This window comes from Acipenser ruthenus, chromosome 50 (assembly GCF_902713425.1).
Source record: "Acipenser ruthenus chromosome 50, fAciRut3.2 maternal haplotype, whole genome shotgun sequence".
NCBI lineage: Eukaryota > Metazoa > Chordata > Actinopteri > Acipenseriformes > Acipenseridae > Acipenser > Acipenser ruthenus.
In genome coordinates, this window is record NC_081238.1 from 5651009 (window position 1) to 5678398 (window position 27390).

Below are 27390 nucleotides of genomic sequence, written 5' to 3' on the forward strand. Positions count from 1 at the left end.
TTGAAGAAAAAGAGATTTTATTTTTTGGTAACACCAGCAAACGACAAATAGTTCCAGTCCTGATTCACATTAATGCCAGTTTCTACATTTCCAATGCAGGGATTAAGAACTTCAGTACTAAAAGAAACTTCCAATGACAAACGTTTGGACTAGAGGTTTTCTTCAGTAGCCAAAACGTCTGTCATTAAAATAAAGTTTCTTTTAGTATTTCTAATGGGGATAAAGAAAATCAACGTTCGTTAACATGAATCATTTCTTTTGGATTTAAATCAAATGGTAAATTGCTAGAACATACATATTCCCTTTGTGCTGCTACGATTAGAACCTATTCTTGCACAGAGTTGTTAGATGCCATGTTTCCATTTGCACCATGACAGCATGTAAATCTCAACCTTGTTTTAATATCAAATTGGATTTTGTGGTTGTTGTTAGGGCTGTGTTCAAAGTCCTGAGGTTCGTTTGCTAGCCAGGAATTCAAAGGTAGTTCTAAACCTTTGAATGTTCGTCTGGTGGCATTCACATGTTTTTTTTCTTTTTTTCTCTGTTTAGAGAAACCATTTGACAATGTGTGAATACTATAAATCACATTAAATGTTACTCACATACAGAGTTTAACCTTTTGATTTGTATAATGCCTATTAAAGAAAAGTTTCGGTAATGTGTTCAGAACCTTCAAAGGTCAAAATGTACCAATCATTACAGCCCTAGTTGTTGTCTGTGGAAACTCAAGGGCCCCAGTAACAGATAGAATCAAGGCATATGTGAGAAATTTAGATATCAACCAATTTCTGCCAGTTTGCAATTCTAACTGGCTCTGTCAAGATGCCAGTCCAGTTTGATATTGGTAAACAGAGTCAAATTACTTTCTACAGTTTCTGTTTTACCAGTTACCACCCATAAATGTTAGTATATCACTGGCTGCTGTTATTTTGACTTCACAATCAAGGGAACACTCTCAATTATGAACTTGGTGTGCACAATACCAAATGCACATGCTTGTAAAATAAATTTGGTTCGCTAATTTAATATGTTAACTTCAGATAGAGAAACTTATCTGGTGTACAATGTTGAAGGAAACACAAACCCTTAATACCGGCGTGTGTTTAATCCTGCTGAAACTATGTCACCAACCATTTTCATAATGGCACAAGCCAGTGGAAATTCCTGTTTCTGCTGCTTTACTTTTTTATTTTGCTCCTCCAGCTTTCTTGCCATCTCGTCATTCTTTTCTTTCAGGAGTCGTTCACGTTCCTGTTGTGTAAAAAACATTTAAGTGCATAGTTGGTAATTAAGTTATAAAAAACACAGCTTTAGTTTAAATGAACTGCCTGTGCATCTATGAATCGAGAATGAAAGACATTTCATTCAGTTAAACTACATAGTGACATTTGTTTTATTTTATTGTTGTTATTCCAAACAGCCTGTCAAATCTCCTGAAACATATGATGTAAAACATTACAGGTTTTGTCTTATTTCAACAGCTCCCCATCTGGTTGGTCTTGGGAGTTTTCGTTACTATTTCTTGGCATCATTCTGGTCCTGGATACATAAGACCATAATAAAATGTATGAAGAGGAGGCTATTCAGTCAGTTTCTAGTAGCTGATTTATCTTAGAGCTGACCTTATCATGACTTGGTAGCCCTTTCCATACCCTTTTTAAAATTGTTATTGGATTCCATGCTGCGTCTATATTGTTATGGGCTAATAAACATACAGGGCTTCTTCTCTGATTGGTTCAATCCCTTGCATTTAGTACAATTAAGGTTTAATGTCCATGTGTCCTGCTTAACCCTTTGAGTAGTGAGTTCTAAAATGCACTGCCAGTCCTACGGAAATGAATTTTTCTTCTGTGTTCTGCATGCACTTGATTATTACGAGTACAGCATACAAACAAGCTGAAAGCTATATAAGAACATAAGAAAGTTTACCAACGAGAGGAGGCCATTCGGCCCATCTTGCCGTTTGGTTGTTAGTAGCTTATTGATCCCAGAATCTCATCTGTTTGTATGTATGTAATGAATATTGATGAAATACAGACATATCATTTTTACCGTAAATAAATAAAACAAATAAATATATTTATTTGTCATAGGGAGCAACGCACAATGCTTGGCGCTGCCTCTTCACTGTCACTTGATGTTGATGGTAAATATTCTTTGCTTATGTCTTCACTGACACACTCACTGACATCCGATTCAGTGGAAGAATTGCATGTATTTGAATTTAAATGGGAATCTGAATTCAGTATTATTACTAACACTACTTTTTCACTGAACGATTTTCGCCGGTTCACAAACACTGTTGACATTTTTGTGACTGGGTTTATTATATGTAATTCAGTCAATATCTAGCAGAGGGCACAAGATACCAATAAAAGGTGTTACAGAAACCTAGTGTTTGAATATTATGTGAATATTATCAGGGGTTTTGTTGGCTCAGTAATTCAAGTTTAAAAGTTGCAGAATGTACCAGTACGTTCGTACTCCCTGGGGATCAGAGAGCAGAGAATGTACCGGTATGTTCATACTACTCAAAGGGTTAAGGAAAACTGGCTTCCTTCACTATATTAGTTTGAGATTATTTTCTCAAATGTAAAAAAGAAAGTTCATGTTTCAATGTCAAGATGTCATCTTCCTACTAATAGTAGTAGTATTTTAAGCAGTTAAATAGTTGTTTCTTTCAACAGGGGCAGCAGTGTGGAGTAGTGGTTAGGGCTCTGGACTCTTGACCGGAGGGTCATGGGTTCAATCCCAGGTGGGGGACACTGCTGCTATACCCTTAAGCAAGTTACTTTACCTAGATTGCTCCAGTAAAAACCCAACTGTATAAATGGATAATTGTATGTAAAAATAACATGATATCTTGTAACAATTGTAAGTCGCCCTGGATAAGGACGTCTGCTAAGAAATAAATAAACAAGCCAGCGACATTCAACAGGGAACTTTAATGAAGTTGGTGATTTTATGAAAATTGGAGAAAATTGTTGTATTTCCTCTGAACTTCCAGCCCCCAAACCTTTAACCTCCTCTGCCACCTCTTTATGTATAAAAGCCCAAAGCCCCTGTGAGGGCTGCTTACACATCATCCTCCAGTGGCAATAGGGAAATGGTCTTCTAAAACCCTTGCCCTGGGAAAGCACCCTTTCTCTGGGCCTTCCTCGCCTCACGTGCTTGTGCCTGCATCAGGCGCCTTTGCTCCCCGAGCTCCTTGCGGGCCGTAATGCGTGCTTTCATCTGCGCCTGCCGCTCCTCACGTTTCTGAGCCTGCATCAAGAGGTTCTGCTCCCTGGTCAATTTCCTTTGCTCTCTGCAGGCCTGGGCTTGGGTCAAGCCTACTGGGTGTGGCCTCGTCGGAATATCATTTGTAAACACCAGTGAATCGCTCTAGGGGAAAATGTCAGGAATGGCTTGCCATTGAAAACACATTTGTCAGGAGATTAGATCCAGTTTAAACCAGTACATGGCAGTTGGAGTTCTTTTTTTTCAAATAAGGTCCAATTGAAAAAAGAGAGAGAGATGTATGCAGACTTTATGAACATGCATGAAAGATGGTTGTGCTGGAAATTGGAAGGTTATTCATCTTTTGAATTTTAACCTTGACATTAAACAGTCCATTACCTGTTCATATTGTAATTATTTATCGACCACCTAAGTGGATTTATCGACCACCTAAGACTGAATTTGGGGATCTGCTATCTATATTCAAATATGATAGGATTCTTTCATTGGGTGATTAACCTTCATGTTGAATCTGAATCTGATTCTAACTCCTTGGAATTTTGAGGCTACTGGATTCCTTAGATTATATCCTGCGTGTCAATGTGTATAATCGGTGTTTAGCTGTTAAGAGTGTCATAACCCTACATCTTACTATTTCTGATCATCTTGCCATTCTTTTTGAGGTGAATCTGCCAGTATCTACAAAGACTGTGGACCATACATTTAAATCCCGGGTAATTAATTATTCAACTGCTGTTAAGCTTTGTGATGTATTGAGCTCATTACTACTCTCTGAGTCCTTATCAGTAGATGAGCTGATTAATCCCTACAACACCACCTGGACTGGTATCTTAGATACTGTAGCACCAATCAAAACTCTTTGAAAAAAGCTCACCGTAGGCTCATCTTGTACGGTGAAATATGAGGTTTGTAAACTAGAATGGAGATGGCAGGAATCTAAACTGCACGTTCATTACATCGCATGAAAGTGCCACCTGGTTACATATAGGAAGGCTCTGGCGTTGGCGAGATCATCATATTATTCCAATTTAATTGAAACAAATAAAAATAATGCTACCCTAGATAAAATAATGAATCATTCCCCTAATAGTCATACCCTTGACATTGGCTTCTGTCACAGCTGCAATGACTTACATTTATTTAAAAATAAAATACTGGATATCAGAAATGAGATTCAACAGACACCTTCTATTAAAGAGGACTCCAGCACAATTTTATCAACTACACCTATTAAGGCTACTATGGGGGCTTGTTTTTTGATTACCTTGCAGGAACTGACAGAGCTAGATCTAAGTGGCGCCTTTGATACTGTAGACTATTCCATCCTACTGAATCATCTTGAAAGCACAGTAGAACTCTCTGGCCTTGTCCTATCGTGGTTCATATCTTATCTTTCTGATAGGTTTCAGTTCCCTGTAGGGGAGGTAAAATCTGCATCATTGGAAGTTGTCTGTGGTGTTCCACAGGGCTCCATTCTAGGTCCCTTGCTGTTTTCATTATATATGCGGAGTGAACTTCCATTGGTATGCTGATGATACCCAGCTATATTTGTCCCTAAAGCCAGGAATTTCTTCTGCCTGGGTGTTATTAGCTACTTGCCTTACAGTCATCAAGCATTGGATGTTACAGAATTTTCTAATGTTGAATTCAGATAAAACCGAGGTTATGCTAGTGGGATCACAGACCCAACTAAAAGGAAATGTGGGATTACATGAGCTCGACCCTTGCAGTCTCTCATCAAAACAAACTAGAAATTAAGAGCTTGGGAGTCATCTTTGATCCTGATCTCTCATTTGAGATTCATATTAGGGAAGTTACTAAAATATATTTTTGCCATTTGAGAACTATAGCCAAACTTTGACCAATTATTTCTGTATCTGATGCTGAGAGACTACTGCATGCCTTTGTTTCATCTAGAATTGATTATTGTAATGCAATTTTTTTTGGTGTCCCAAAATTTATGGTATCGCGCTTGCAGCTTGTTCAGAATACCGCTGCTAGAATTCTGACTAAAACCAGGAAAAGTGAACATATTACCCTTGTTTTGGCCTCTTTACACTGGCTCCCTATGCAGTATAGAATTGATTTTAAGATTTTGCTGTTAACTTACAAGTCCCTGAATGGATTAGCACCTAGTTATTTGCAGGAGTTGCTGACACTGTATCTTCACTGTGAGATCAAACGATGCAGGGCTGCTGGTTATTTCTAGGGTCAACAAAAGCAACACGGGAGGTAGGGCTTTGTCTTGTAGAGCTCCTAAATTATGGAATGCTCTGCCTTCGTTTGTCAGGGAAGCTGGGACCGTTACAATTTTCAAGTCAAGACTAAAAATGCACTTTTATAAAATGGCTTTCTTATCTTAGTGAGTTTTAACTTAACTTTAAAATTGCTGCTTTTTTATTATGTGTATACTGTTATTTAAATGGTCTGACTGTGGCAGATGTATGTGTGACATGCTATAAAAATGTATTGTGGTTTGTTCTTTTTCCGCTATGTACTGTATAGTGCTTTGTGATACTTTTGTATAAAAAGGGCTATATAAATGCAATAAATAAGAATGTATTTATTGCTAACACCCCTACATAGGTTAATGGTAATTTTATTACTTTTTAAGGGAAATTAGCTGAGGAAGAAAACCATTTTAATGATAGAAGGTGGCAAGAAAAAAAGTGTTGTTCAGTTGTACTATAACTATTGACGGCATTTTAGAAGCTAATGTAATGTAATAAAAATTCAGCTTTCTGTTTACTTTGCAACAGCCTTTAAGAGGAGGACAGCTTTTATTGCAACTAGCCTATTTTTCCCAGGATGTTTTGTGATTCATCCTGGATTAAGTTCAATAAGTGTATGACCTCTCCCTTGAAGTCCAATTGTTGAAATACAATATAAATGTTGTATTCTTTGATATGAAATAAATATTTTCTTAAATCTAAAAAAAATCACTTCTGGAATTTATGATGTTGCCCTGAACTGTAAGAAATGTTGTTTTTGATCTTATCTCCATTTTATTCCGAAGCATCTCGTTTAGATTTTCTGAATCATACACCACTTTTGTGATGCCATTAGTTAATACCTCTAATATCGAGAGGAGCCTGTTTTCAGGCAAGGCTACCTGCTCCGCTCTCATCATGGTCATCAGAGGCGACTAACAGGTGGTTCTGCATGCTGATACTATTTGTCTGCTTATTTTAACCTTTGTTATTGTTCAAATATGCCACCTAGCCCAGCATACACAAAAAAACATGTTTCTTCCATTTTTTAAGAAAAAAGTTTGAGAAATGTGGTGATTCCTCTTTACATGTAGCGAGAGCCCTGTATGTGTATATTGTGTGTTTTAAACACAAACAGTGGTGTTGAGCAGCTGGGCAGGGAGAGTTAAATTCCTGCCCTGGAATCCTTGTATGATGTATGGCCATTCCTTAATCAGATAATTAGGTGCTGATTGGGGAGTGGCCACACACACACACACGCACATAAAAGGGGAGCTCTGAGAGCTCAAGGTCAGTTTGGGGAGAGATAGGAGCAGCAGGCTGTGTTCCTAGAACAACACTGTGATAGCTCAGCTTGTGTGTTAGTTTGCTTTCGATTCTTTAAGTACTTTAACCTTTTGTTTGATCGTTTGTTTATTTTTGGTATTTTGTTAATAAACACGCACAACAGCTCTTTCACCTGCAGCTTTCCATCTCTAAGTCTCCTTCTAGCCACCTGATCAGCCTTACCATCTGCGCTATCCTTTCACAAGAGCTTTTAAATTAAATTAGGTTGTGCTACTTGGTTATATATATAAATATATATATATATATATATATATATATATATTGCTGTGTACATATCAGTTAAGTTGTGCATTTCAACATCTGTAAAAAGCACACTATCTTCACTGGGAGAAGACACATTTGGCCAAAGCAAATGTTTCTGTAAACATGTTTCTCAAAGTAGAAGTCAAGTCCACTCTTGAAGTGACCAAAACCCAGACAACACAGGAGGAGACATTGTTTCTGGGCTGGGCTCAAAGAGCAACCTGCTACAGGTCTTAAATATCAGTTGTGTTCTTGTTGTTTAGATTCACGTGTAGAGTTTTCTGTTTCAGTCATCACATCTGGCGGACTTTATAAAACACATAATGGATCTAAGGTACACATAATTACGAAAATACCACGTAAACCAAACCACTAAGGACAGGGTATTTTCCCTTATTGATGTGAATGATTTACCTTCTGGTGGTGTGCAATGATCTTCTCCTTCTCTGCAATGAAATTCTTTTTCTCCTCCTCAGCTTTTTTCAACATTTGGTCAACGTGTTCCTGGTGGCTTCTTATCTGGTCCTTAACCATTTGCTCGAGTTGTTTCTTCTGCTCCTGAATCACTTGTTCCTGCTGCTCAGAAGCCTTTCGTCTGGCTTGCTCCTCTATTTGACAGAATGAAAATACATTTTAAAAGAGCAGCACTATGTTTTTGGGGGTCCTTTATTAGAAAATCCATTTTGGGTGACTAGCATTTACATGATATTGCAGCAGTGAGGGATATTTAAAAGAGGGTACACTGGAAAGGAACAAAAGCTTTGTGGCTTCCGTTGTTAACCTCAATTCCATTGGACCAGGAAGATCCTCACTATAGGAGGTCAGGATACAAGAGACATTTTGGAAACTTAAGACACGCAAATTTAAAGAACAACCTAATTACAACCTAATTACAAATTAAAACGGAATCAAACTTTAAAACAATTGATTTTTTTAGTAGTAAGTTTTCTGTAATTGCTACAGAATATACAAAAACAGTACTAAGTTTTGTTTGAAAATTATAACAGGCCTGCCTGATAAACATAAAGAGGAAATCAAAGTACAACAACTGCAATCAATGTATTATTTTATCTTCTAATTAGTTAAAAGGAATGAATGTGGTAGAAAAATTATATGTATATACATCACGCTTATTTATGGATGCATCGCTAATGATTTAATTTCCCATGCATGCAACAGATCATCAACAACGTAATCAATATATAAATTAATAATCCACATTACTGGTATACATTTTCTATAAGTTAATATGTCGTATGATTGGTGTTTCTTATTGTATATTATACATTCTTTTAAATTTAAATTATTTGGCACTTCTTTTGAAAAAGGGGCGAATCACTAGTACACAAGTTTGAGCTGAACTGAACTGAACTAAGATCCACAGCAGAGGGAAGCCACTCTTTACCAGCTGATACACTGAAGGTCTCAATATAGACTTTATTTGTGATTGATTGTCCCAGATACTGAAGTTGTAATTGGAGCTGCCTTCATAAATAAGCTCTGAAAAACAACTGTGCTGTTTTTCAGCACCAATTTCTAAGACCTTCTTAGGCACTAGTCCTACTGACCAGTTTTGAAACTGATTGAAAGCAGATTAACAGCAGATAGAAAGCTGCAGGTTACTACACACAAGCTCGGAGAAAAAGGGTCTTCAAGCCTGTAATCTGTGGAGTCTGCTTGATGTGGAGCATTAAGGCAACCCCACTCAGCTGAGCCAAGTATGTGGTAACTGGCACAAGATCCAATATCTGATTGAGCAAGTAAATGCGCTGGAGAAGGATCTGGAAGATTTCAGAGAACAGGAGCTGGAGGAGCTGGCAAACCCTACTTTTACAGAGGTTTGCACCTGAAACAGCAATGGCAACAAGGAAGAGAAGAGTCAAAGCAGCAGGGTTCAGACTGGCAGAGGCAAGAGGAAGAAAACGTCTCCCCCACATATCCACCAGAAACCACAGCATCAAATAGCTTTGCTCCACTCCAAAATGTACAAACCCAGCACCAGGAAAACACTATCGAAAACATCCAGGACCCCATAAACGATAACAAGAGAACAAAGAGGGAAGTAGCGGTTGTAGGACTACATAAAAACACAGCAAGAGTGGTGTGCTTAACTACAGTATGCTGCCTACCAGGTGCCAGAATTGCCTCCTAGCACAAGCAGGTGAAGACACAGCGGTAGTCAGCCACATCAGTACAAATGACATTGGAAATAACAGCCCACAAATCACTGAACAATGAATTCAGAGATCTAGGAAGGAAACTGAAGAGCAGAACCAAAACAGTGGTGTTCTCTGAGATACTGCCTGCACCTAGCAAAGGATCACATGCACAGCGAGAAATCCAACATCTAAATGCATGGCTGAAGATATGGTGCACACAGGAAGGCTTTGGTTTCCTCAGTCACAGGACATCATTCTGCAACAAGGACTGTCTATATAGCCAGGATGGACTGCACTTAAATGAGAAGGAAGCCAACATACTTGGAGCAAGGATCTACCAAGAGGTTCAAAAGCAGTTAAACTAGAAAGGGGGGAGAAAATGAAAATAAACCAGAAAGGCAATGAAAGCAAAGCAAGGACAGTCATTAAATGCTAGAAGTCTTAAAAACAAAATGTTAGAACTTGAAGCTATTGCACTAACAAGTAACTACGATGTGATAGGCATTACAGAAACTTGGTTTACAGAGATTGATGAAGATGAATATAATATTAGTGGGTATACAGTGTACAGAACAGACAGTCAGGGCAAAAGAGGCAGTGTTATGCATTAAAAATAGTCAAACTCAGGAGCTAAATCCAGACAATAAAAACAACTTAGAATCAATATGGGTTAAAATAGGGGAGTTTTATTTTTAAAATAACGAAGACAGAGTAGGAAGGATTGAGGTAATAGAACCGGTGGCAAATTCATATCTTAACATGGTTTCATTCAAAGTGTTTTTTAAAACCCAACTAAAGCTTTTCAATTTAAAAAAGCAGACTATCAAGAGATGAAACTAACAGAAATAGAAAAAAAATCCACAGAAAACGGATGGTTATCATTTAAAAAATATATTACTAGAGGTAAAGAACAAATTCATCCCAAAAGTAAGAAAATCAAAGCCTAAAAAACAGCTGCCAAAATGGTTAAATGGGTCATTAAAAAAACTATTAAGAGAAAAAGGGACTTTATAAAAGAGACGGAGAACAAGGTAAACCAAATGAATAGACAGAGATAAAGCGCAAGTCAAAAATGAAGCTCTAAAGAGAGAGTCAGTGACAGAAAAGGACATTGCTAAGGGGGCCAAAACCAATACAAAAAACCTTCAATTATGATGGATTGCCTTCCAGTCACAAATCGTTTCTCCTTTAAACACAGACTTGACAACCAGAATGCAGTGAAAGACTGTAGCGTGTGTTTATTATTTACAATACACAAAATAAATGAAAACAAAACAAAACAAAAGCCTTGGGTCCTATCTGAACAGGTGTTGATAATATCTAAATAGGAGGCAGGCTAAGCCTGTTCCATCGTCATCAAAACCAAATCACAATCCAAGTGTCGAAATCCAAATACCTGTTTCAGTGTTCGTTTACCAGTAAACCAAATAACAAATCATTTCTTCCTCTCAGTCACCAACCACCAACCACCAACCACCAGCCACCAACCACCAGCCACCAGCCACCAACCACCAGCCACCAACCACCAACCACCAGCCACCAGCCACCAACCACCAGCCACCAACCACCAGCCACCAACCACCAGCCAGCCACCAACCACCAGCCACCAACCACTAGCCACCAACCACCAGCCACCAGCCACCAACCACCAGCCACCAACCACCAACCACCAGCCACCAGCCACCAGCCACCAGCCACCAACCACCAGCCACCAACCACCAGCCACCAACCACCAGCCAGCCACCAACCACCAGCCACCAACCACTAGCCACCAACCACCAGCCACCAGCCACCAACCACCAGCCACCAACCACCAACCACCAACCACCAACCACCAACCAAACTCCTCACATTCTCCCTCATCCATCACTCACAAACAGAGTTTTTAAATGCTAATCAATTACATCATTAACAACAATTGACTAGACATTAAATTGAATAATTGAACTGGAGCCATCCCTGACTCCAGTAGTTTCCCCCATGGTCCTAATGTCCCCCACGTATTGTCTTTGTACAAAAAGTGTTTACCAACCCACTTGTTTATGTTGTCTTTCCCATCTTTTATAAGTTTTTACTGACCAATCCCTTACACAATATTATAACAGGAAAAGGCCATTACAGGAGGAAGTAAAGTGTCAGAGATAAAAATGGAGAAATCATAGACAAAGACATAAAAATAACAAATATATTAAACGCATGTTTTTTAGTATGAGTATTTAGTATTTACTAAGGAGGATAAGGACAACATGCCCCAGAAGTCAGATTGTCCCCACTCTGTTTTAAATGATTTTCACCATAAAAGATGTGTTAAAGGGACTAGGAGCTCTTAAAATAAACTAAATCACTTGGGCCGGATGGGATCCTCCCGATAGTACTCAAAGAAATGAGGGAAGTTACTTACAAGATCATGAAGACAGAGGGTGTACCGGCAGACTGCAGAATTGCAAATGCAATAACGATCCACAAAAAGTGAGACAAAACTGAACCAGGTAACTTCAGACCAATCAGACTTCTATTACATATAAACTTATGGAAACAATAATAATATCGAAACTGAAAGATTATCTATATGGCAACAGTATTCTAGGAGATAGTCAACATGAATTTAGGAAAGGCAGATCATGTCTAACAAACCTTCTAGACATTAAAAATGGAAAATTGTAAAGCATATGACATGATTTACTTAGATTTCCAGAAAGCTTTTGGTAAAGTTCTGCATAAAAGACCAATTTTCAAACTAAAAGCGGTAGCAGATGATAATAAAATAGGAGGGGTGGCAAACATAGATGCATCAGCAAAGGTCATTCAAAATGATGTGGAATGCATCCAAACTGGGCAGACACATAGCAAATGACATTTAATAGAGAAAAGTGTGAGGTGCTGCCTGTAGTAAATAAATAAATAAATAAATTATAAATATCATATGGGAGACACCAAACTTGAAAAAGGGACCTATGAAAAAGATTTAGGAGTCTTCATCTAGACAAGGTGGGGACTCTATTAAAAAGGCCAACAGAATGCTTGGATGTATAGTGAAAAGTGTTGAATTTAAAATCGAGTGAAGTCATGTTAAAGCTATACAGTGCATTAGTAAGACCTCATCTAGAATATAGATGTGTTCAGTTGTGGCCACCTCACTACAAAAATACATTGCTTTTCTAGAAAGGGTTCAAAGAAGAGTGACCAGAATGATTTCTGGTCTGAAAGTCATGTCATACAGAGACAGGCTAAAAGATTTGAATCTGTTTAGTCTTCAACAAAGGAGACTACGTGGGGATCTGGTTCTGTGTTTAAGAGTTGTTTTGGGACTACTAATCCCATGGGGCATCTTGAGTTGCCATAGACACAATTTTCGAGATCCACAGTGCTCATGCATCCAATCTGTTTCCATGAAGCATTAAAATGAGTGACCAGTGCAGGAAATGGGCATTATCCTTACAAACAAAAGTGGAGGTGTTGAAAGCAGTGGATAAAGCACCACCGTACAAGAAAAAGATTTCAACATTCCCGTCAACCATTCTGAAGAACTGAGATACAATAATACAGGCCAATTGTGACAGAGAGAATGAATTCTAGTCAACAATCTCCCTCCTGACCTGTGAGGGTGCTGTGTAACAGGAAAAGTGTGCCCCGGACTGGATGGTTTAGCAGTTCATTCCAGGGTCAGTCCGGTTAGTGCGTGAATTAGTGATTGTGGTGCAATACAGATTGGAGGATACGTGATCGCACTCGCTACCGAAGGGGGCACGACTGAAGGTATATCAGGGGAGGTGGCCAAGCGATCTGTTCCTTGTGTTATGGTTACGCAAAGACCTACAAGAAAAAAACCTGTGTACTAACCGTGAGTGTTTTGTTTGCTTTGTCTTGTCTAGTAACTGTTGTATTTGTCATTGTCAGACGGTTAAACTATCCGGGAGCTGTTGCTCAGGGGCCAGTTTCCAAACCCGGACTTTAAATCACTACTGTGCACATTACCTGTATCTCACCACCTACATTAAGAGCACTCACTGTGGACTTGTCACCGTGTTGTGTTTGTATGTGTATTATATACAATGTCGTATTATTTCAGGACTGATCCATTGTTTTGCACGGAGCGATACACATTTCTGTGTAGAGCCTGTGCTTATTATTTAAGTGTTGCCGGCACGCAACCCAGCCAAATAAAGGAGCTGTTTTACTGTGAACTGTCTTGTCTGTTTATCCTGAGCACCACATCGCCTGCACACTGCAAACCACTTTGCTAAAGTGGTTAATTGTGTACAGGTGCAGGTGATTAAAGAACAGACAGACAATTGTAATCCAGGTGCAAAGGTTTGTTTTTATTAGTTGTTTTTGTCCAGTGCCTGATGGCAAAACAAATAGGAAATAATAATGCTGCTAAGTAATACAGCGGCGTGTATTACTTACGTTATAATCACCAGGCTGGTCCCGAAATAATAGTCCCGTTATTGTATCCCCACATTAAACACAAAACACATACACAAGTCTGGTTAGGGCGTGAATTAGTGATTGCGGTGCAGTGTAGTTTTACAGTGGTACAAGTGAAGTGCTGTTCCGGGTTTGTGCTGGTCAATGGAGACAGCTCCGGAACGTGTTAGCTGTCTAGTGATACAATTAACAAATAGACAGAACAAAACAAAACACTCACGGTTATCTCCACAACAAACATGTGACCTGGAAGGACCTTTTATAATAACCAAAACGAAGGAACAGATAACATTGCTTCGACCCCTATTTATACCATCACTCATGACCCCTTGGTAAAGAATTGCAGCTGCTTTTTTTGGATCTGCAGCTGCCTCTGGGTCAATGAGTTAGTGTACCGAAGCTCCGTCTCTTTTCTACGTGATCGACTTCCTTTTACCCCTCGGAACGAAGTGTCAGTCCACGCAGTCCAGGGTACTCTGTTCCCGTTACTTAGCTCCCTCACAGGTCGAGAGGGAGATTTACCACCAAGAATCATTGTCTTTCTGTCACACATACCTATGAACAGCAAACTGTGGAAGCAAGTCGTCAGCATGTCCGGTTTGCTCATGTTGAGAATGCCTTGCTTTGGGGGTTAAAAATTATCTTAATGGGACATGCAGGTTTCAAGTTGCTATGTATACTTATAAAAGTTGACTTAAAACCTTTTTTTCACAGTACTATTCAATTTACAATATTTTTCATTGTACTGTAATTGGAAAATTGATTTCAGTGTTACAGTAACTTCAATAAAAACTGACAATATGCATTTGGCTTAGTTTTCTGATAATATGGATTACTGATAATTTTTTTTGCTGGTCCCTTAATTCGTATTAATGAGAATTGACTGTAAAAAATAATAATTTGAACCCATGTATCCAGATGTATCTGGGATGTGACTGCACTGTTTTAGACTGTAGACCATTCTGTCTTCTCAAAGCTCTGTTTTATTTTATATAACCAAATTTAGCTTGAGTTATAAATATGGGTTTGTGGTCATATTAGGTTATTAGTTCACATCATTTCCCACAAGTATGCAGTTTCATGATGATCCTTCTTTGTTTATGATATAATTTACCTCTTCAACCAGGAGAACCAAAAGAAGGCTATAATTTTGTTTTGTAAGATTGCTTAGAGATGTACAGAAATGATGCTGAAACCGCTGGCAGTCCTGTGGCAATACCATAGACACAGTAGTTTTTTTAACTTTTATCCTTATTTAACATGGCTGGAGTGACCCCCCCCAATTTCTTCTTTGCTCTTGGAATATTGTATGAATAAAACAAAAGCCTCACCTTCAAATTGTTTCTGTTTCTCAGTCAAAGTATTGTCAGCTACGAGGACTGCTTTGCCAGTCCTCTCAGTATCTTCCAGAAAGTCCTTTAGAATGATATCTGCCTGAAAAGAAAAAGAATAAAGAGCAAGAAGAATAACAACAAAAAATGGAATGAACAGTGTTTTTAATTTTTTAAGTGTTTTATGAATGCTTTGTCCTTGTATGTTTGTAATGTGGATTCACTTTGTTTTATTTATGTAATTATGTTTTTATTATTTCACTTTCTTTTGATTTGAGCACAAGTATTTAAGTTTCATATTTATTATATCTTTTATTTTGCTATATTGGGATTGATTTCACGTTGTCTGTATTATTTGGATGCTTTTCTAGATCCCGCTGCCATCTGCTGCTGTCAGTAGTATTTGGTATTTGGTAAATGCCAACCTAAGTCATAACATTTTTACAACACGCATCACAAATTATTGCACTACTAGTGATTTCAAGTGGTACTGCACCTGGAGGACAAGGATTAAGTAAGGTAAAATTCATGAGAAAATATTTAAAAACTGGTAAGGATCATTTTTAAAAAGCATGAATTTATCAGTGAAAGTAGGTGAACACCAAAAACAAAGAACCTTATTCATAGCCAATTGAACGTAATGTTTCTAGATCATGTTTTTTGTACAAACATCTTTTCTTGTGTCAGGTTTGAAACATGTAAGAGTGCGGAGGCAAGTCTCGAACCGGTAACCCTGCACACTGCAAGCAAGCATCTTAACCACAATGAAAAAGAGCTGGGCTCCTCTGCATTCATGGGTTTAAAGCATTCAACCTCATCTCATCTCACCAACTGGGGACACTGGTAATGGCAGCATATCACCTGATAGAAACACATATACCGAAAGGCCCCACACAGCAACTGAGTATGTGTATATTTAAAATTAAAATACTTTGAACTAATTACTTAAGGTTATTATGCATTATGATGTGTATGTATTAACAAAAAAAACATTATCCATATAAATCTATATTTTTCATAGCAGCACTAAAGTTAATGAAGGGCCATTCCACATTACAGCTTGCATGGATACATTAGTTATTATCCATTTCAATTAAAAAAGAAATATATCAATTAGAACAGTGTTTGAAAAAAAGTCATCTTGCCCTAGTGTTACAGGTTTGCCTTTATCAAAATTGGGCCCATACTCTTAGTTTATTGATGCAAAGTGGCAGACAAACCAAGCCCAGGCATCCCCCTGTCGCAGTGTATTTTATGCCATTAGTCCCAAACATAAATGAACAGTAAGTTAGTAATCGTAGGTAATGATACTTATTCATTGTGTTTTTATTAAAATGTGTTAATTCTATCAAAATCAGCTGGGGGGGGGGGGGGGGGATTAAATAATAAATTTAGGCTCTATTGTAAAACTCTCCTGTATAACTGAATATTGTTTGTCACAAAAATATTTCTAAGAAGGGCTCACATCTTGTGGTTTAGACACTTTGTATCCACAGAAACACCTTTATGGAAATGCAGGATTTTTAAAGTGCTTCATTTTGTAGGATTTTGTACCGAAAGAGAACAGTGTAGCTCCAGTACCTGTATCCCTTTGCCAGGCTTATCTCTGTATTGCTTCTCAATATCTTCCTTGTCCTTCTTGAAGAGCTCATACCCTCCTGGCTTCATGTAGTAGCCTCCACTTTGTTTCTTCTTCATATCCTCAGAGAGTTCCTTAATGAGAGCTTGACAACGGCTTCTCGAAGCTTCTTCATTCTTACGGCAGACTGACTCATAATGGTCCAGAATAGATTTCTGGAGAAAATGAAACAGCAATACAAGTGTTTGCAAAGGTGAACTCTCTCTCAGATTCTTTACATTGTTTTGCTTATGGTGTAATAATGTGTATTTACAATTAATGCACAATTTAAAATTGTTCCTAAAAATAGGTGATTTAAACACTCCAAGAGCGATGAAGAAGACTGAATGTGGTACCCTGGATACCTCGTGCAAATCTGTCAATTTTTTGGCACAGTGCACAAATAGGTATAGCAAAATTGTTTAAAAACGTATGTAAACACTAAGATGCATGTTATTGGAATTATGTCAACAGTTCATGTGACTTTCCACAAGTCAGCTTCCGATGTTGTTACAAATGATTATTACACATCTAGGGATTGTAAAGAAAACACATTTCTTCACTTACCTAAAACTTTTTGAAAACTGTAAATAACTTTGCAGTTTCTAGTCTCTGGCATAAATTGAGATATTGAAACAAATTCTGTGTCGCTGACAGTTTCCTCCAAAACCATTATCAAAATAAACTATTCCATTTAGAAGAGCAATGAATATGATGATAAAACATCTATTTTGTCAGGAATAAAGAAGGATGGGGGGCATGTTTGAAGATCTAAGCGCAGCGCCTAAACCAGGACCAGAGGACACAGTTGGACACAGTGGAGATAGACATATGACAGAGGGAATGGCCTCTTGTTCGTAAATGTTCTTATGTTCTTACAAAGTTATTTTCATTTTTATGTTTTTTGGGGAGCCATGAGGAATATTCTCATGATGTAAAATGATTGCCCGTGTCCCACATGCTGGAAATAGTTAGAATAGGAAATGCCAATCAATGGTAATGTGGCCTGCTAAAAACAGTAACAGAAGTTGCTAATAACAAAAACGTTTATTTACTTTGAGATGACTGGGTGCCCAAAATAGATTAAGAAAGAGGGCTTATAGCAATTAAACATTATATTTTATATGAATAACATGGACAAAAGAAGGCTACAATTGAATGTGTATTCCGTGCAATATGGTTTGAATCTTTAACTACTGTAATTGTGTAGTACACGGTAGCTAACCAACAGAGAGGTCACGGAAATTTTAACACAAGAGATATACATAAGGATTACAAATGTGAGTTATACTCATGGATTCAACTTGGCCGCCTTCACTTCTGATTCAGAATTTGAATCTATTTAGGCTGGAACAAACAGTAATTAAGGGGGACAATACTAAAGTCTTTAAAATCTTAAAAGGAGTTGCCACAGTTAACCCAAACCATTACTTTAAGTGCAGCACCTAAACCAGGACCAGATGACACAGTTGAAAATTAAAGTGGAGATAGACTTAGAACAGGAATAAAGAATGGGGGGGGGGGCATGTTTGAAAAAGATCTTAAAAGAAGTTGACAAAGTTAACCAATACTTTAAGCACAGCTGTAACAGCTGTAAGATCTGGACTGACTATCTGACACATGCGTGGTACTGCAGGGACAGGGCAGCAGACTCGTAGGATCTGCCTGTCAGTCATGGCGATGACATGGAGAGATGGGGAAGAGGGTGTGTTGGCTTTCCCTCTCTTTGAGTGGCTGAGAGGCGGGCCTTGGGGGATTGCTTGACCCATAAGAACTGTGCTTGGTTGTGCATTTGGGTGGCCGGAGAGAGGATACCCAATGACGCTGGAGAAAGACGTCAGTGCAAAGAGCGAGCAGGCAAGCATGGCTGAGTGGGACAGCCTGCCTTAAAAGAAACAAAAGAATAAAATAAATAATTACGTACCAGAGGGGACGTGTGTAGTTAAACAGGGAACTCCCCAGTGTATAGAAAATAGCTGAGCGTAGGTCGGAGGCCTGTATTGACTGATTTAGCGGCAGTGGGGACACTGCGTAAGCAGCACTTTTGTTTGTAGTTTTATTACTGTGTTTTATTTTCCCTTTTTCTTTTGCGTTTTGTTTTCATTATTATTTTTGAGCTCTTGTTTGTGCACTTGAGTGTATACCAGTATTGGTAACCCCGTGGTCCTGTTTACTGTTGCCAGTATTCAGGCCACGGACAACAGTGCCCTCTGTGGGTAAAAATAAATCAGTGTGTCTGAGTGGCGTTACAAATAAAGTTCTGTCTCCTTTGTGTCAGTGAATTGCCCACCACCCTTCCACAGCAGCACATAAAGAAGTAAGAAGGAGACACTTCTTCACACAGCATGGTGAAGGTGTGGATAAGGATACTTTGCCATGTTGTTGAGGCAGAATCACTAGGATCCCTTAAGACCCAACTTGAGCAAGTTATGAGATCAATCAGCTACTAGAACCTGAAGAGTTTAAATGTGCCAAATGGCCTTGTGGCAGGGTGAGGCCCTGCACATGAAAGGTGTGTGTTTGTTTTGTTTGTGTGTGTGCAGACAGGATTTTTAGTTTGTGTAATTGAATGATTATGCAGTTGTTTGGGGGGCTGGCGATCCGTTGGGATGACCTGCCTGCTGTGTTTGGTTGCAGGGAGGGGTGGCGTGTGATTCGCTGTGCCGATTCCTAACCAGCAGGTGGGCGTGTCCCAGCTGAGTGTCCATAGGTTTAGAAGCAGCTTGCAGATTTACTTTGGGCTGCTATAAGGCCATGGACACAGGAAGTTCAAGCTGCTGCAAGGCCATGGATCTCTGATGGTCCACGTTACGTGAGGAGGTTTGGAAGCCTGCTGGTGAGATCAACACAAGCTGAAAACCGCTGACGACTGTGTGTTTAACCAGGGTCAGGGTTTTAGTTATTAAAGAAGAAGATGAAACTGCAACCGCCAGCGACTGTGTGTATACCAGGGTCGGGGTAGGAACAAGGATTAGTTTCGGGACCAAAATGCCTTCAGTATAGCTAGAAGTGTATCATAGTGGGATCTCCTGTAAGGAGTAGTGCTAGCCGTTCTCATACTGAAAACATTGAAAAATATCACACAGAATTTATTTTAGAAACTGTGGACTTTATGTGCAAGGAATAGTTAAGGGATTTATCATTCCATAGTATTAAAATCTTACCCCAAGTTGAATCTGGTGCTGTCCATTTTCATCCTCAAAGGAGCGCTTATTAAACATACCCAGTGCCTCTTTCTCCCACTTGCCATGAAGAACTGAGAGTCCCTCAGCAGTGTCTGTGGGTAAGGGGATCTTAGCTATATTTTCTTTGTAATAAGAAAAAGCTGCCTGCTCTGCAGCTTCGTTTTCAATTTTGGCCAGTTCCTTAACGGCATTCTCCACAACGAGCATTTTTCCACTTCGGATTACTTCCACGTACTTATTCACTAGGGCTCCAAACACTGGAAAACAAACTCTCAGCATTAGGGATGAGAAAGTGATACTGACACTGCTAGCAGAGTGGTGCAATTAGTAAAACAGTTCTGATAGATGTATGGTTTTTATATGTATAAGTTTCTGAACATGTTTAGTTCACTTTGATCAAGGGTATACATTTTAAATGGCTTGAAAAAAATATGACTGACTGAAAAAACCGACATGCTTAAATTAATATTATTTGTTTATTTAGCAGACGCCTTTATCCAAGGCGACTTACAGTGACTAGGATATGTGAACTATGCATCAGCTGCAGAGTCACTTACAACAACATCTCACCCAAAAGACGGAGCACAAGGAGGTTAAGTGACGTGCTCAGGGTCACACAGTGAGTCAGTGAGTTAGCTGGGATTTAAACCAGAGACCTACTGGTTACAATCCCTTTTTGTAACCACTGGACCACACAGCCACACAAAATTGGTGTGGTTCCGATGTTAATAAATCAAACTCGTTCTCTACTAGCACATTGATTTTCTTTACTTTTTTAAAATGTAGGTTACATGTTTACAGATACATTATTATTGTCATTAGGAAGGAAACAATGCACAAATAGATACTATATAATAGCATACAATAAGCACGCTTTGTACAGTACTTACATGCACTTCCCTTGCTCTTTTTTGATGTCTATTCTTTTGTATGATCCTTATACAGCTGTATTTTCAGAGAACAAATTTGCCTTGTAAAACAAACTGAAAAGCGAACTGTACAGACTTTTCGGTACATTCATGGGAGATGAATGTAAGTTTCATGGTTTCTGGATAAGGGTGACTGCTGAAGATGTGACATCACAACGACATCAATGTTGCTGTTCAGCGGTAGCTATGTTGCTGTTACCGAGTGGATTATTAATGGTAAGGAAAGTGTTCCCAGGGAAATGCTCTTACCAGGTGCTGCTAGTAACAAATATATATATATATTGCAGTACCAAGCACCACTGGAATACTGTGGTGATCATATGAATTTGGCAGAATTTTTTTCCATATGTAATTATCTGAATGAATGCAAATCGCGGCATTAATTTACTGAGTTCATTATAGGGAACTGGATATAGGTCAAGTGGCCTCCTCTCACTGGTAACTTTTCTCATGTTTTTTTTTATTAAATATATATATATATATATATATATATATATATATATATATATATATATATATATATATATAACATTTATCTTGTGCTTTCTGTATGCCCATCGTACACACTAAATAAATAATGGAGGTCATAGAATTAGTAATTCAATATGAAAAAAACTTTTGTAGAGACCGGGTTGCTCAGAGGCTATGATAGTGTTGTCCCTGTAAGGTAATGGTCATTGTTCTAGTTACATTTCAACTTCTGACATGTCATGCTTCATAGTTCCACCAATACTGAATATTCTATTTCAGGTGAGAATGCTATACATTCTAGAGGTTATTAAAATTTCACTTACAGGAACCAGTTAAAGGTATTCCCTCCTTGATTTCTTTGATTTTTGCTGTATCAAAAATGTGTTCGGAGAATTCATTGGACTGTTGCACAAAATCAGGTTCAAGCTCGCTATCAGGTATTGATTCTATTTTCTTCAACAGCTTTGAAGTGCCAGGGGATTCAAAAACAAAGCACTTCCTCTTGGGGAAAAATTTGCGAATGCATTCCCGCGGCACATTGCTGTCTGCAGCATTTTCTGAAAAAAATGTAGTAAAAAAAACAAACAATAAAATATTTACCTTATGAATTGATATAACCTTATGTTCATTATTAGAACATTTTTACACTTTAGGACTAATGGCTACAAATGCAAACAGAATGCCTATGGCAAGCCAACTAAATATTTAGAGATATTATTATTATTATTATTATTATTATTATTATTATTATTATTATTATTACACCGTGTAACATTTTTTTTTTTTTTTTGGTTCCTGGGTAGTAAGTGTTATTTCCTAATTGCTTATGCCTCAAAAGTATAGACAATGGCTGTTATTCCCCACAAACTTTGCTTTTGTGACCAGGACAGTGATATTTTGAAATTTACCTATTTTCCAGAACATTCCAGATAGATTCAGTGCTGAGTAAACTTGAAGTATCTTCTAGAACTTTCTAGAACTTTCCAGTAATATAAATATTGTATTTCTTGCTCTTATTGTATTACTTGTATTGTAACACTTGAAATGTATTTGCTTACGATTGTAAGTCGCCCTGGATAAGGGTGTCTGCTAAGAAATAAATAATAATAATAAATAATAAATAGTAGTATAAATACAGGGGCCTTAAGCCCACCAGTTCAGTTTAGTTCCAGCTGCCTAAGTGGATACATATCTGCATTTTTCTGAGATGGCATCAAGAGGCTGCAAGCATCCGGCAGACACATTTTGCTATGTCTGCGGCCAATTTATCAAGACAAGAGCGAAAAAGTATTCCGTGGAAGCATCTGCTAAGATGTGTGAGGCCTACAAGGCATATTTCGGCATGCCTGTCGGGGATCAAGACAAACCCTGGGCACCTCATTTCACCTGCGAGCACTGCAAAAAAACTCTGGAAGGTAAGATGGACAATTGTTGCTCGGAATTTTATTTTATAAAATTTGTTAAAATTTTTAAAATTGTAAAAGTTTTTAATTTTAAAATATTTTACAATTTTCAATGTTATTAAAAAAATATATCATATATGAAAAATGTTGCAAGAATCTCTTACACATTAGTCATGGGTGAAATAAATGTATTTTTGTAGGATGGTACAGAGGGGAAAAGAGAGCCATGGTTCGCTATCCCAAGAATTTGGCGGGAACCCACTGACCACTCAAGCAACTGCTACTTCTGCATGGTGGACCCTTCCAAGCGGACCGAGTTCTCTGTGTGGAGGAACAACATCAAGTGGGAGCCACTGGTGGACCCCCGGAAGGTGCTGATGCCACCACTGCACATCAAATTCGGCCTTATGAAACAATTTGTCAGAGCTCTAGATAAGGAGTCGGCAGCCTTCAAGTACCTTCAAGACTTCTTCCCTAAGCTGTCTGAGGCAAAGGTCAAAGCTGGTGTCTTCGTCGGACCACAGATAAAGAAGATCCTGGAGTGCAATGAATTCCCCAAGAAGCTCACTAGTAAGGAGGAAGCGGCTTCGAACAGCTTTGTCGCAGTGGTTCGGGGCTTCCTGGGCAATCACAAGGCCGAAAACTATGTGGAGCTGGTTGACACTCTGGTGAAGAACTATGCAGTGAGCTGTTACACTAGTATACTCCACTTTCTCTTTTAAATTCCAAGAGGTTTTGTAACTGGTTTACAAGGATGCAGCAATTGCTTCCTAACTTAATAGGTTTATTAACAGTGGGGCCCTGTGATGCGCACACATTTAGTGAAAAATACCTGTAAACAAGATAACCTATTTACCTTACAAAGTCCTCTGCATTAGGAGTAGTTTAGAGGATTTTAAATTACACAGATTGGCACTGACAAAATCAAATCATTTGTCAAAAGTTTGTCGCATGAGAAATTAAGTATTTTACCTTGTTTAATAACGAGTGAATTCTCCAAGTATTTGTCAGCTGTGATGTTTTCCCCATTCAGTTCTAGTTCAAGGGAAAAGTCCCTCAGTGCCCACACAAAAGAGGGGAAGAAACCAACAAAGTTGATCGAGTCATCTTTGTCTTCTCCATCTGCTGCCTTTGTTTTAATCCGTTTCGACAGCTCAGTCACATAACTGCGAACATTCTTTAAGGTGTTACAACCAAATCAAGTTCACTATATGTAGTTCACTGCCAAACAAATAGGTTAATAAGCTACAACAGCTGACATTTATTACATTTTATAACTTTTTACGAACGGTGTCGTAGGTAATAAGGAAATAAGTTGATCGCGCAAGCGCAGTAATGCAATAGTAAGCAAAAGTAAGGCAGGGCAACAGTGTGTTTAAAGGGGAGGTTCACTGCATGGCTTTTAATATTTATCTGACCGTTTTATTTGCAAGACTGTGTATGTTGGTGTGTGTTCGTGCCACTTTATCGTATGAACTTTAAAATGTGTGATTGACGACTCTTTATATGTTAAATTGTTTAAACCCCTGTCTTTATGTTTCTATAACATCGTTGTCAATTAGATGTAATTTATGTGTGATCGCAGAGATTTATTTATATATTAAATAATTTTACGTCAAAATGTTGTCAATCTTTAATCAAAATTAAAATGTTTCAGTAATATAATCTAATGACATGCTGAATCCATCATATTAGTATGACAAGGTCGTATTTTTACATTTTAATATTAGTAAAGCTGTAACTTTACTACAGTTTAGACGTGGCAAAACGTAGGCCTACACTGCCAGTTAAAAAAAAAATAGTATATACAGTACCTTGATTTGTCTGCATGTCTTAAGCATTAACATTTATTGTTACACATACAATTATCTTTATTTAAAAAAAGGTTCTAGGTTTAGGGCTGTGGTTTTTAAATTGGGATAGGGTGAAGGAAATAAACCACAAATAGCCAGATGAAAGGTTTTTTTTTTTTAAAGGAATTGTGTCATATGCTCATGTTGGGAATTAAAAAAAAATCTCTCATGTTGTTTGCACACAATACATTAACATAAATGCCATATTCCTCATAAATGTGACAATTGTATTCCTTGCAGTAATATATAATACTACTAAGGGATAAGACTTGTGAGGAAGAGAGATCGTACAGTATATGTGTGTATATCTACATGATTTTAAATCGTGATAGATCACTTTAGTTCAATATACTGTTCTCGTTGGATGTCTTACATGGTTGTTTTTACTACAGGAATTTACCATTTTTAAAGTCATGCTGATATACAGTAGCCTACATATACTATATGATCTCTCTCACAACACAAAATCTTGGTTGGTCTTGAACTACAGGTATTTACCACGGTTTAGCAAAGACGTTAACTCTTTAGTTTTTAACTAATTAATGTATTGTTTCTTCCCAAACTTGTAATTATTTACTATTATTAACTTATTTCCTAGGACAACGGTATGATGTGTTTAATTAATAAGCCTCTGTGTATGGCTGTCACCCTTAAACGTGGAAACGTCTCTCTTGAAATTACCACTAATCTATAAACTATAAACTTAAACCACATGCAGCAGCTGAGTAAGAGTCTGAATATTTATGCCCAACACCAAATACAAAGCCCATAAACTACCATTCCAGCCTAACCCTACGTGCTCCTCAGGTTGTGTGTTTCTTACATATATCTTAAATATATTTTATTTGGATACTGTAGTTTCTGTATTGCATCATTGTCAATGGTTCCTACGCTGTTGTAAACCAAGGTACTGCTCAGCAGGATAGCCAAAATAAAGATCCAGTCGTCATTCTTTTGATCTCCCTGAAAAAAGACACTAAAAAACACGTCAAGCTGGTTTCCCAGATCAATATACTGTCCATTCCAATTACTGAAGTATTTTGTGAACCTCTGTATAGTCCCACCATCCTTTTATATATTAATTTGATGGATCCCATGCCTAAACAAGTTAGTCTACCTAACCTCTAGACCAAAGCAATATGTGATAAAGCCTGGTCCAACCTTAGTGGCATTATTATGTAAACAGCCTTTATACCTGTAGAGATTCATTCAAGGCAGGAGATGTCATAATCACAGGGGATTTCAACTTCCCGGGTATCAAATGACTGGATAATGTGGCAAATGACTGCTACTTAACATAATTCGTAAATGCCACTACTAGGGAGAGCACTTGCCTTGACCTAGTTTTCTCAATTAACCAATAGAATATAGAAATGGAGCCACTTGGAACAAGCGATGACAACATGACAATTTGAAGTCTAAAACAGCATACAAAACACTGGTATACAACTTCTGGAAGGCCAACTTTGAAGGAAAGAGATTGAGGCTCGACAACATAGACTGGGACAAGACACTGGAAGGAGGTGGTTTCCAATTCTGGTCACCATGGCACCAAAGGGACATTATGGCCCTGGAGAGAGTCCAAAGAAGAGTAACTTCAGGAGGCTGTGTGGTCCAGTGGTTAAAGCAAAAGGTTTGTAACCAGAAAATCCCTAGTTCAAATCCCAGCTCACACACTGACTCACTGTGTGACCCTGAGCAAGTCACAAAGAAGAATTAGGAGGGACATGATTAAAGTCTTTATAATCTTAAAAGAAATTGACATAATGAATACTTTAAGCACAGTACAGAAATGAGGAAACAGTTGGAAATTAAGTGGAAATAGAGGGAGACAGATGACACACTTCTTCACACAAATAGTGGTGAGGGTACAGAATGGGCTACCTAGTCATGTTGTTGAGGCAAAAACACTTGGTTCTTTTAAGACCCAATCATCTACTATGGGTTGGTCTCCTCTCGTTAGTAAATCTTTTTATATACACTCTTAATACTAGATCAGTTTGATGTTGGTAAATCATTTCCATGACTTATGTAGATAAAGTTAAAATCAATGTTTATATATCCAAAGGGTACTTTCCTGGATCAACAACAACATCAATCCAATTATGATCTCCTCAAGATTACATTTATTTATTTCACCTTTTTCCGACACATCATCTTCAAAAAAACAAAAACAAAACTATCATCATATTAATAGTACAGTAAAAATAAATAAATAAGCCGTAGAACTCAATCTCTTTTATTATCTGATTTCACAGACCCTGATCAGCACTAGTCTTGGATTTCCTTGCCTAAAGTGACATTCAGTAGACAAAGATTACTGCTAATGATGTCTGTGATACAAGGCATTAGTGTCATTTTGTGTTTATGTCTGTGGGAAACAACATCCCCAGCTCCTGCTTTGTTTTGTAATGAAATAATCACTTAAATGAGAGTGAAGACTTGCAAGCACACAAAGAGTAAAGCGAGAAAGAATGATATTACCTTTTCAACATCTCCAAGCCCCTCAGTATCGAGCAGCACCAGAGTGGTGTTTTCTCTCTTAGGGTGATGTACGCACATCATCCAGATCCCTTTTGTCTTTGATTGTATTGTGGATCCCAATGGGAATCCTAGAAATGCATAAACACAGGAGGAGTGCAAGAGGATGAGGATTCACATAACTTCTTTTTTTTAATGAGCTTTTGTTTTTTATTTCAATTTTCACTTTTAAGAAAATAAAAACGGTGCTTTACTGGTTTGTGTGTTGGTTGTCTTTTGTTTATGTCGGATTGATTTACCTGTTTTTTTGCTTGCAAGCCTGTTCATGAGGTAGGACTTTCCTGTCCGGTACCTTCCAGCTATACACACTACTACTACATGCTGCTGGATGCTTTTGAGAATGTCCAGGGCTTCCTGTTGCACCTGCCGCTCATTGCCTCTTGTGTTTTCTATCAGCGGTATAGGTTTCCCAATTATCTCCTCGGGCAGCAT

General features: G+C 38.1%; 1 protein-coding gene across 1 annotated transcript; it reads right to left on the reverse strand.

The window, feature by feature from the left end:
* Nucleotides 1-27390, reverse strand: LOC131721970 (guanylate-binding protein 1-like). Its single transcript, XM_059015405.1, has 10 exons — nt 27198-27390; nt 26902-27029; nt 25271-25380; nt 23537-23730; nt 21485-21718; nt 19741-20018; nt 16540-16752; nt 14959-15061; nt 7455-7648; nt 1-1251 (listed from the first exon to the last, which is right to left on the reverse strand). The coding sequence occupies exons 1-10, from the start codon at nt 27388-27390 to the stop codon at nt 1087-1089; spliced, it is 1812 nt and encodes a 603-aa protein (XP_058871388.1). The 3' UTR covers nt 1-1086.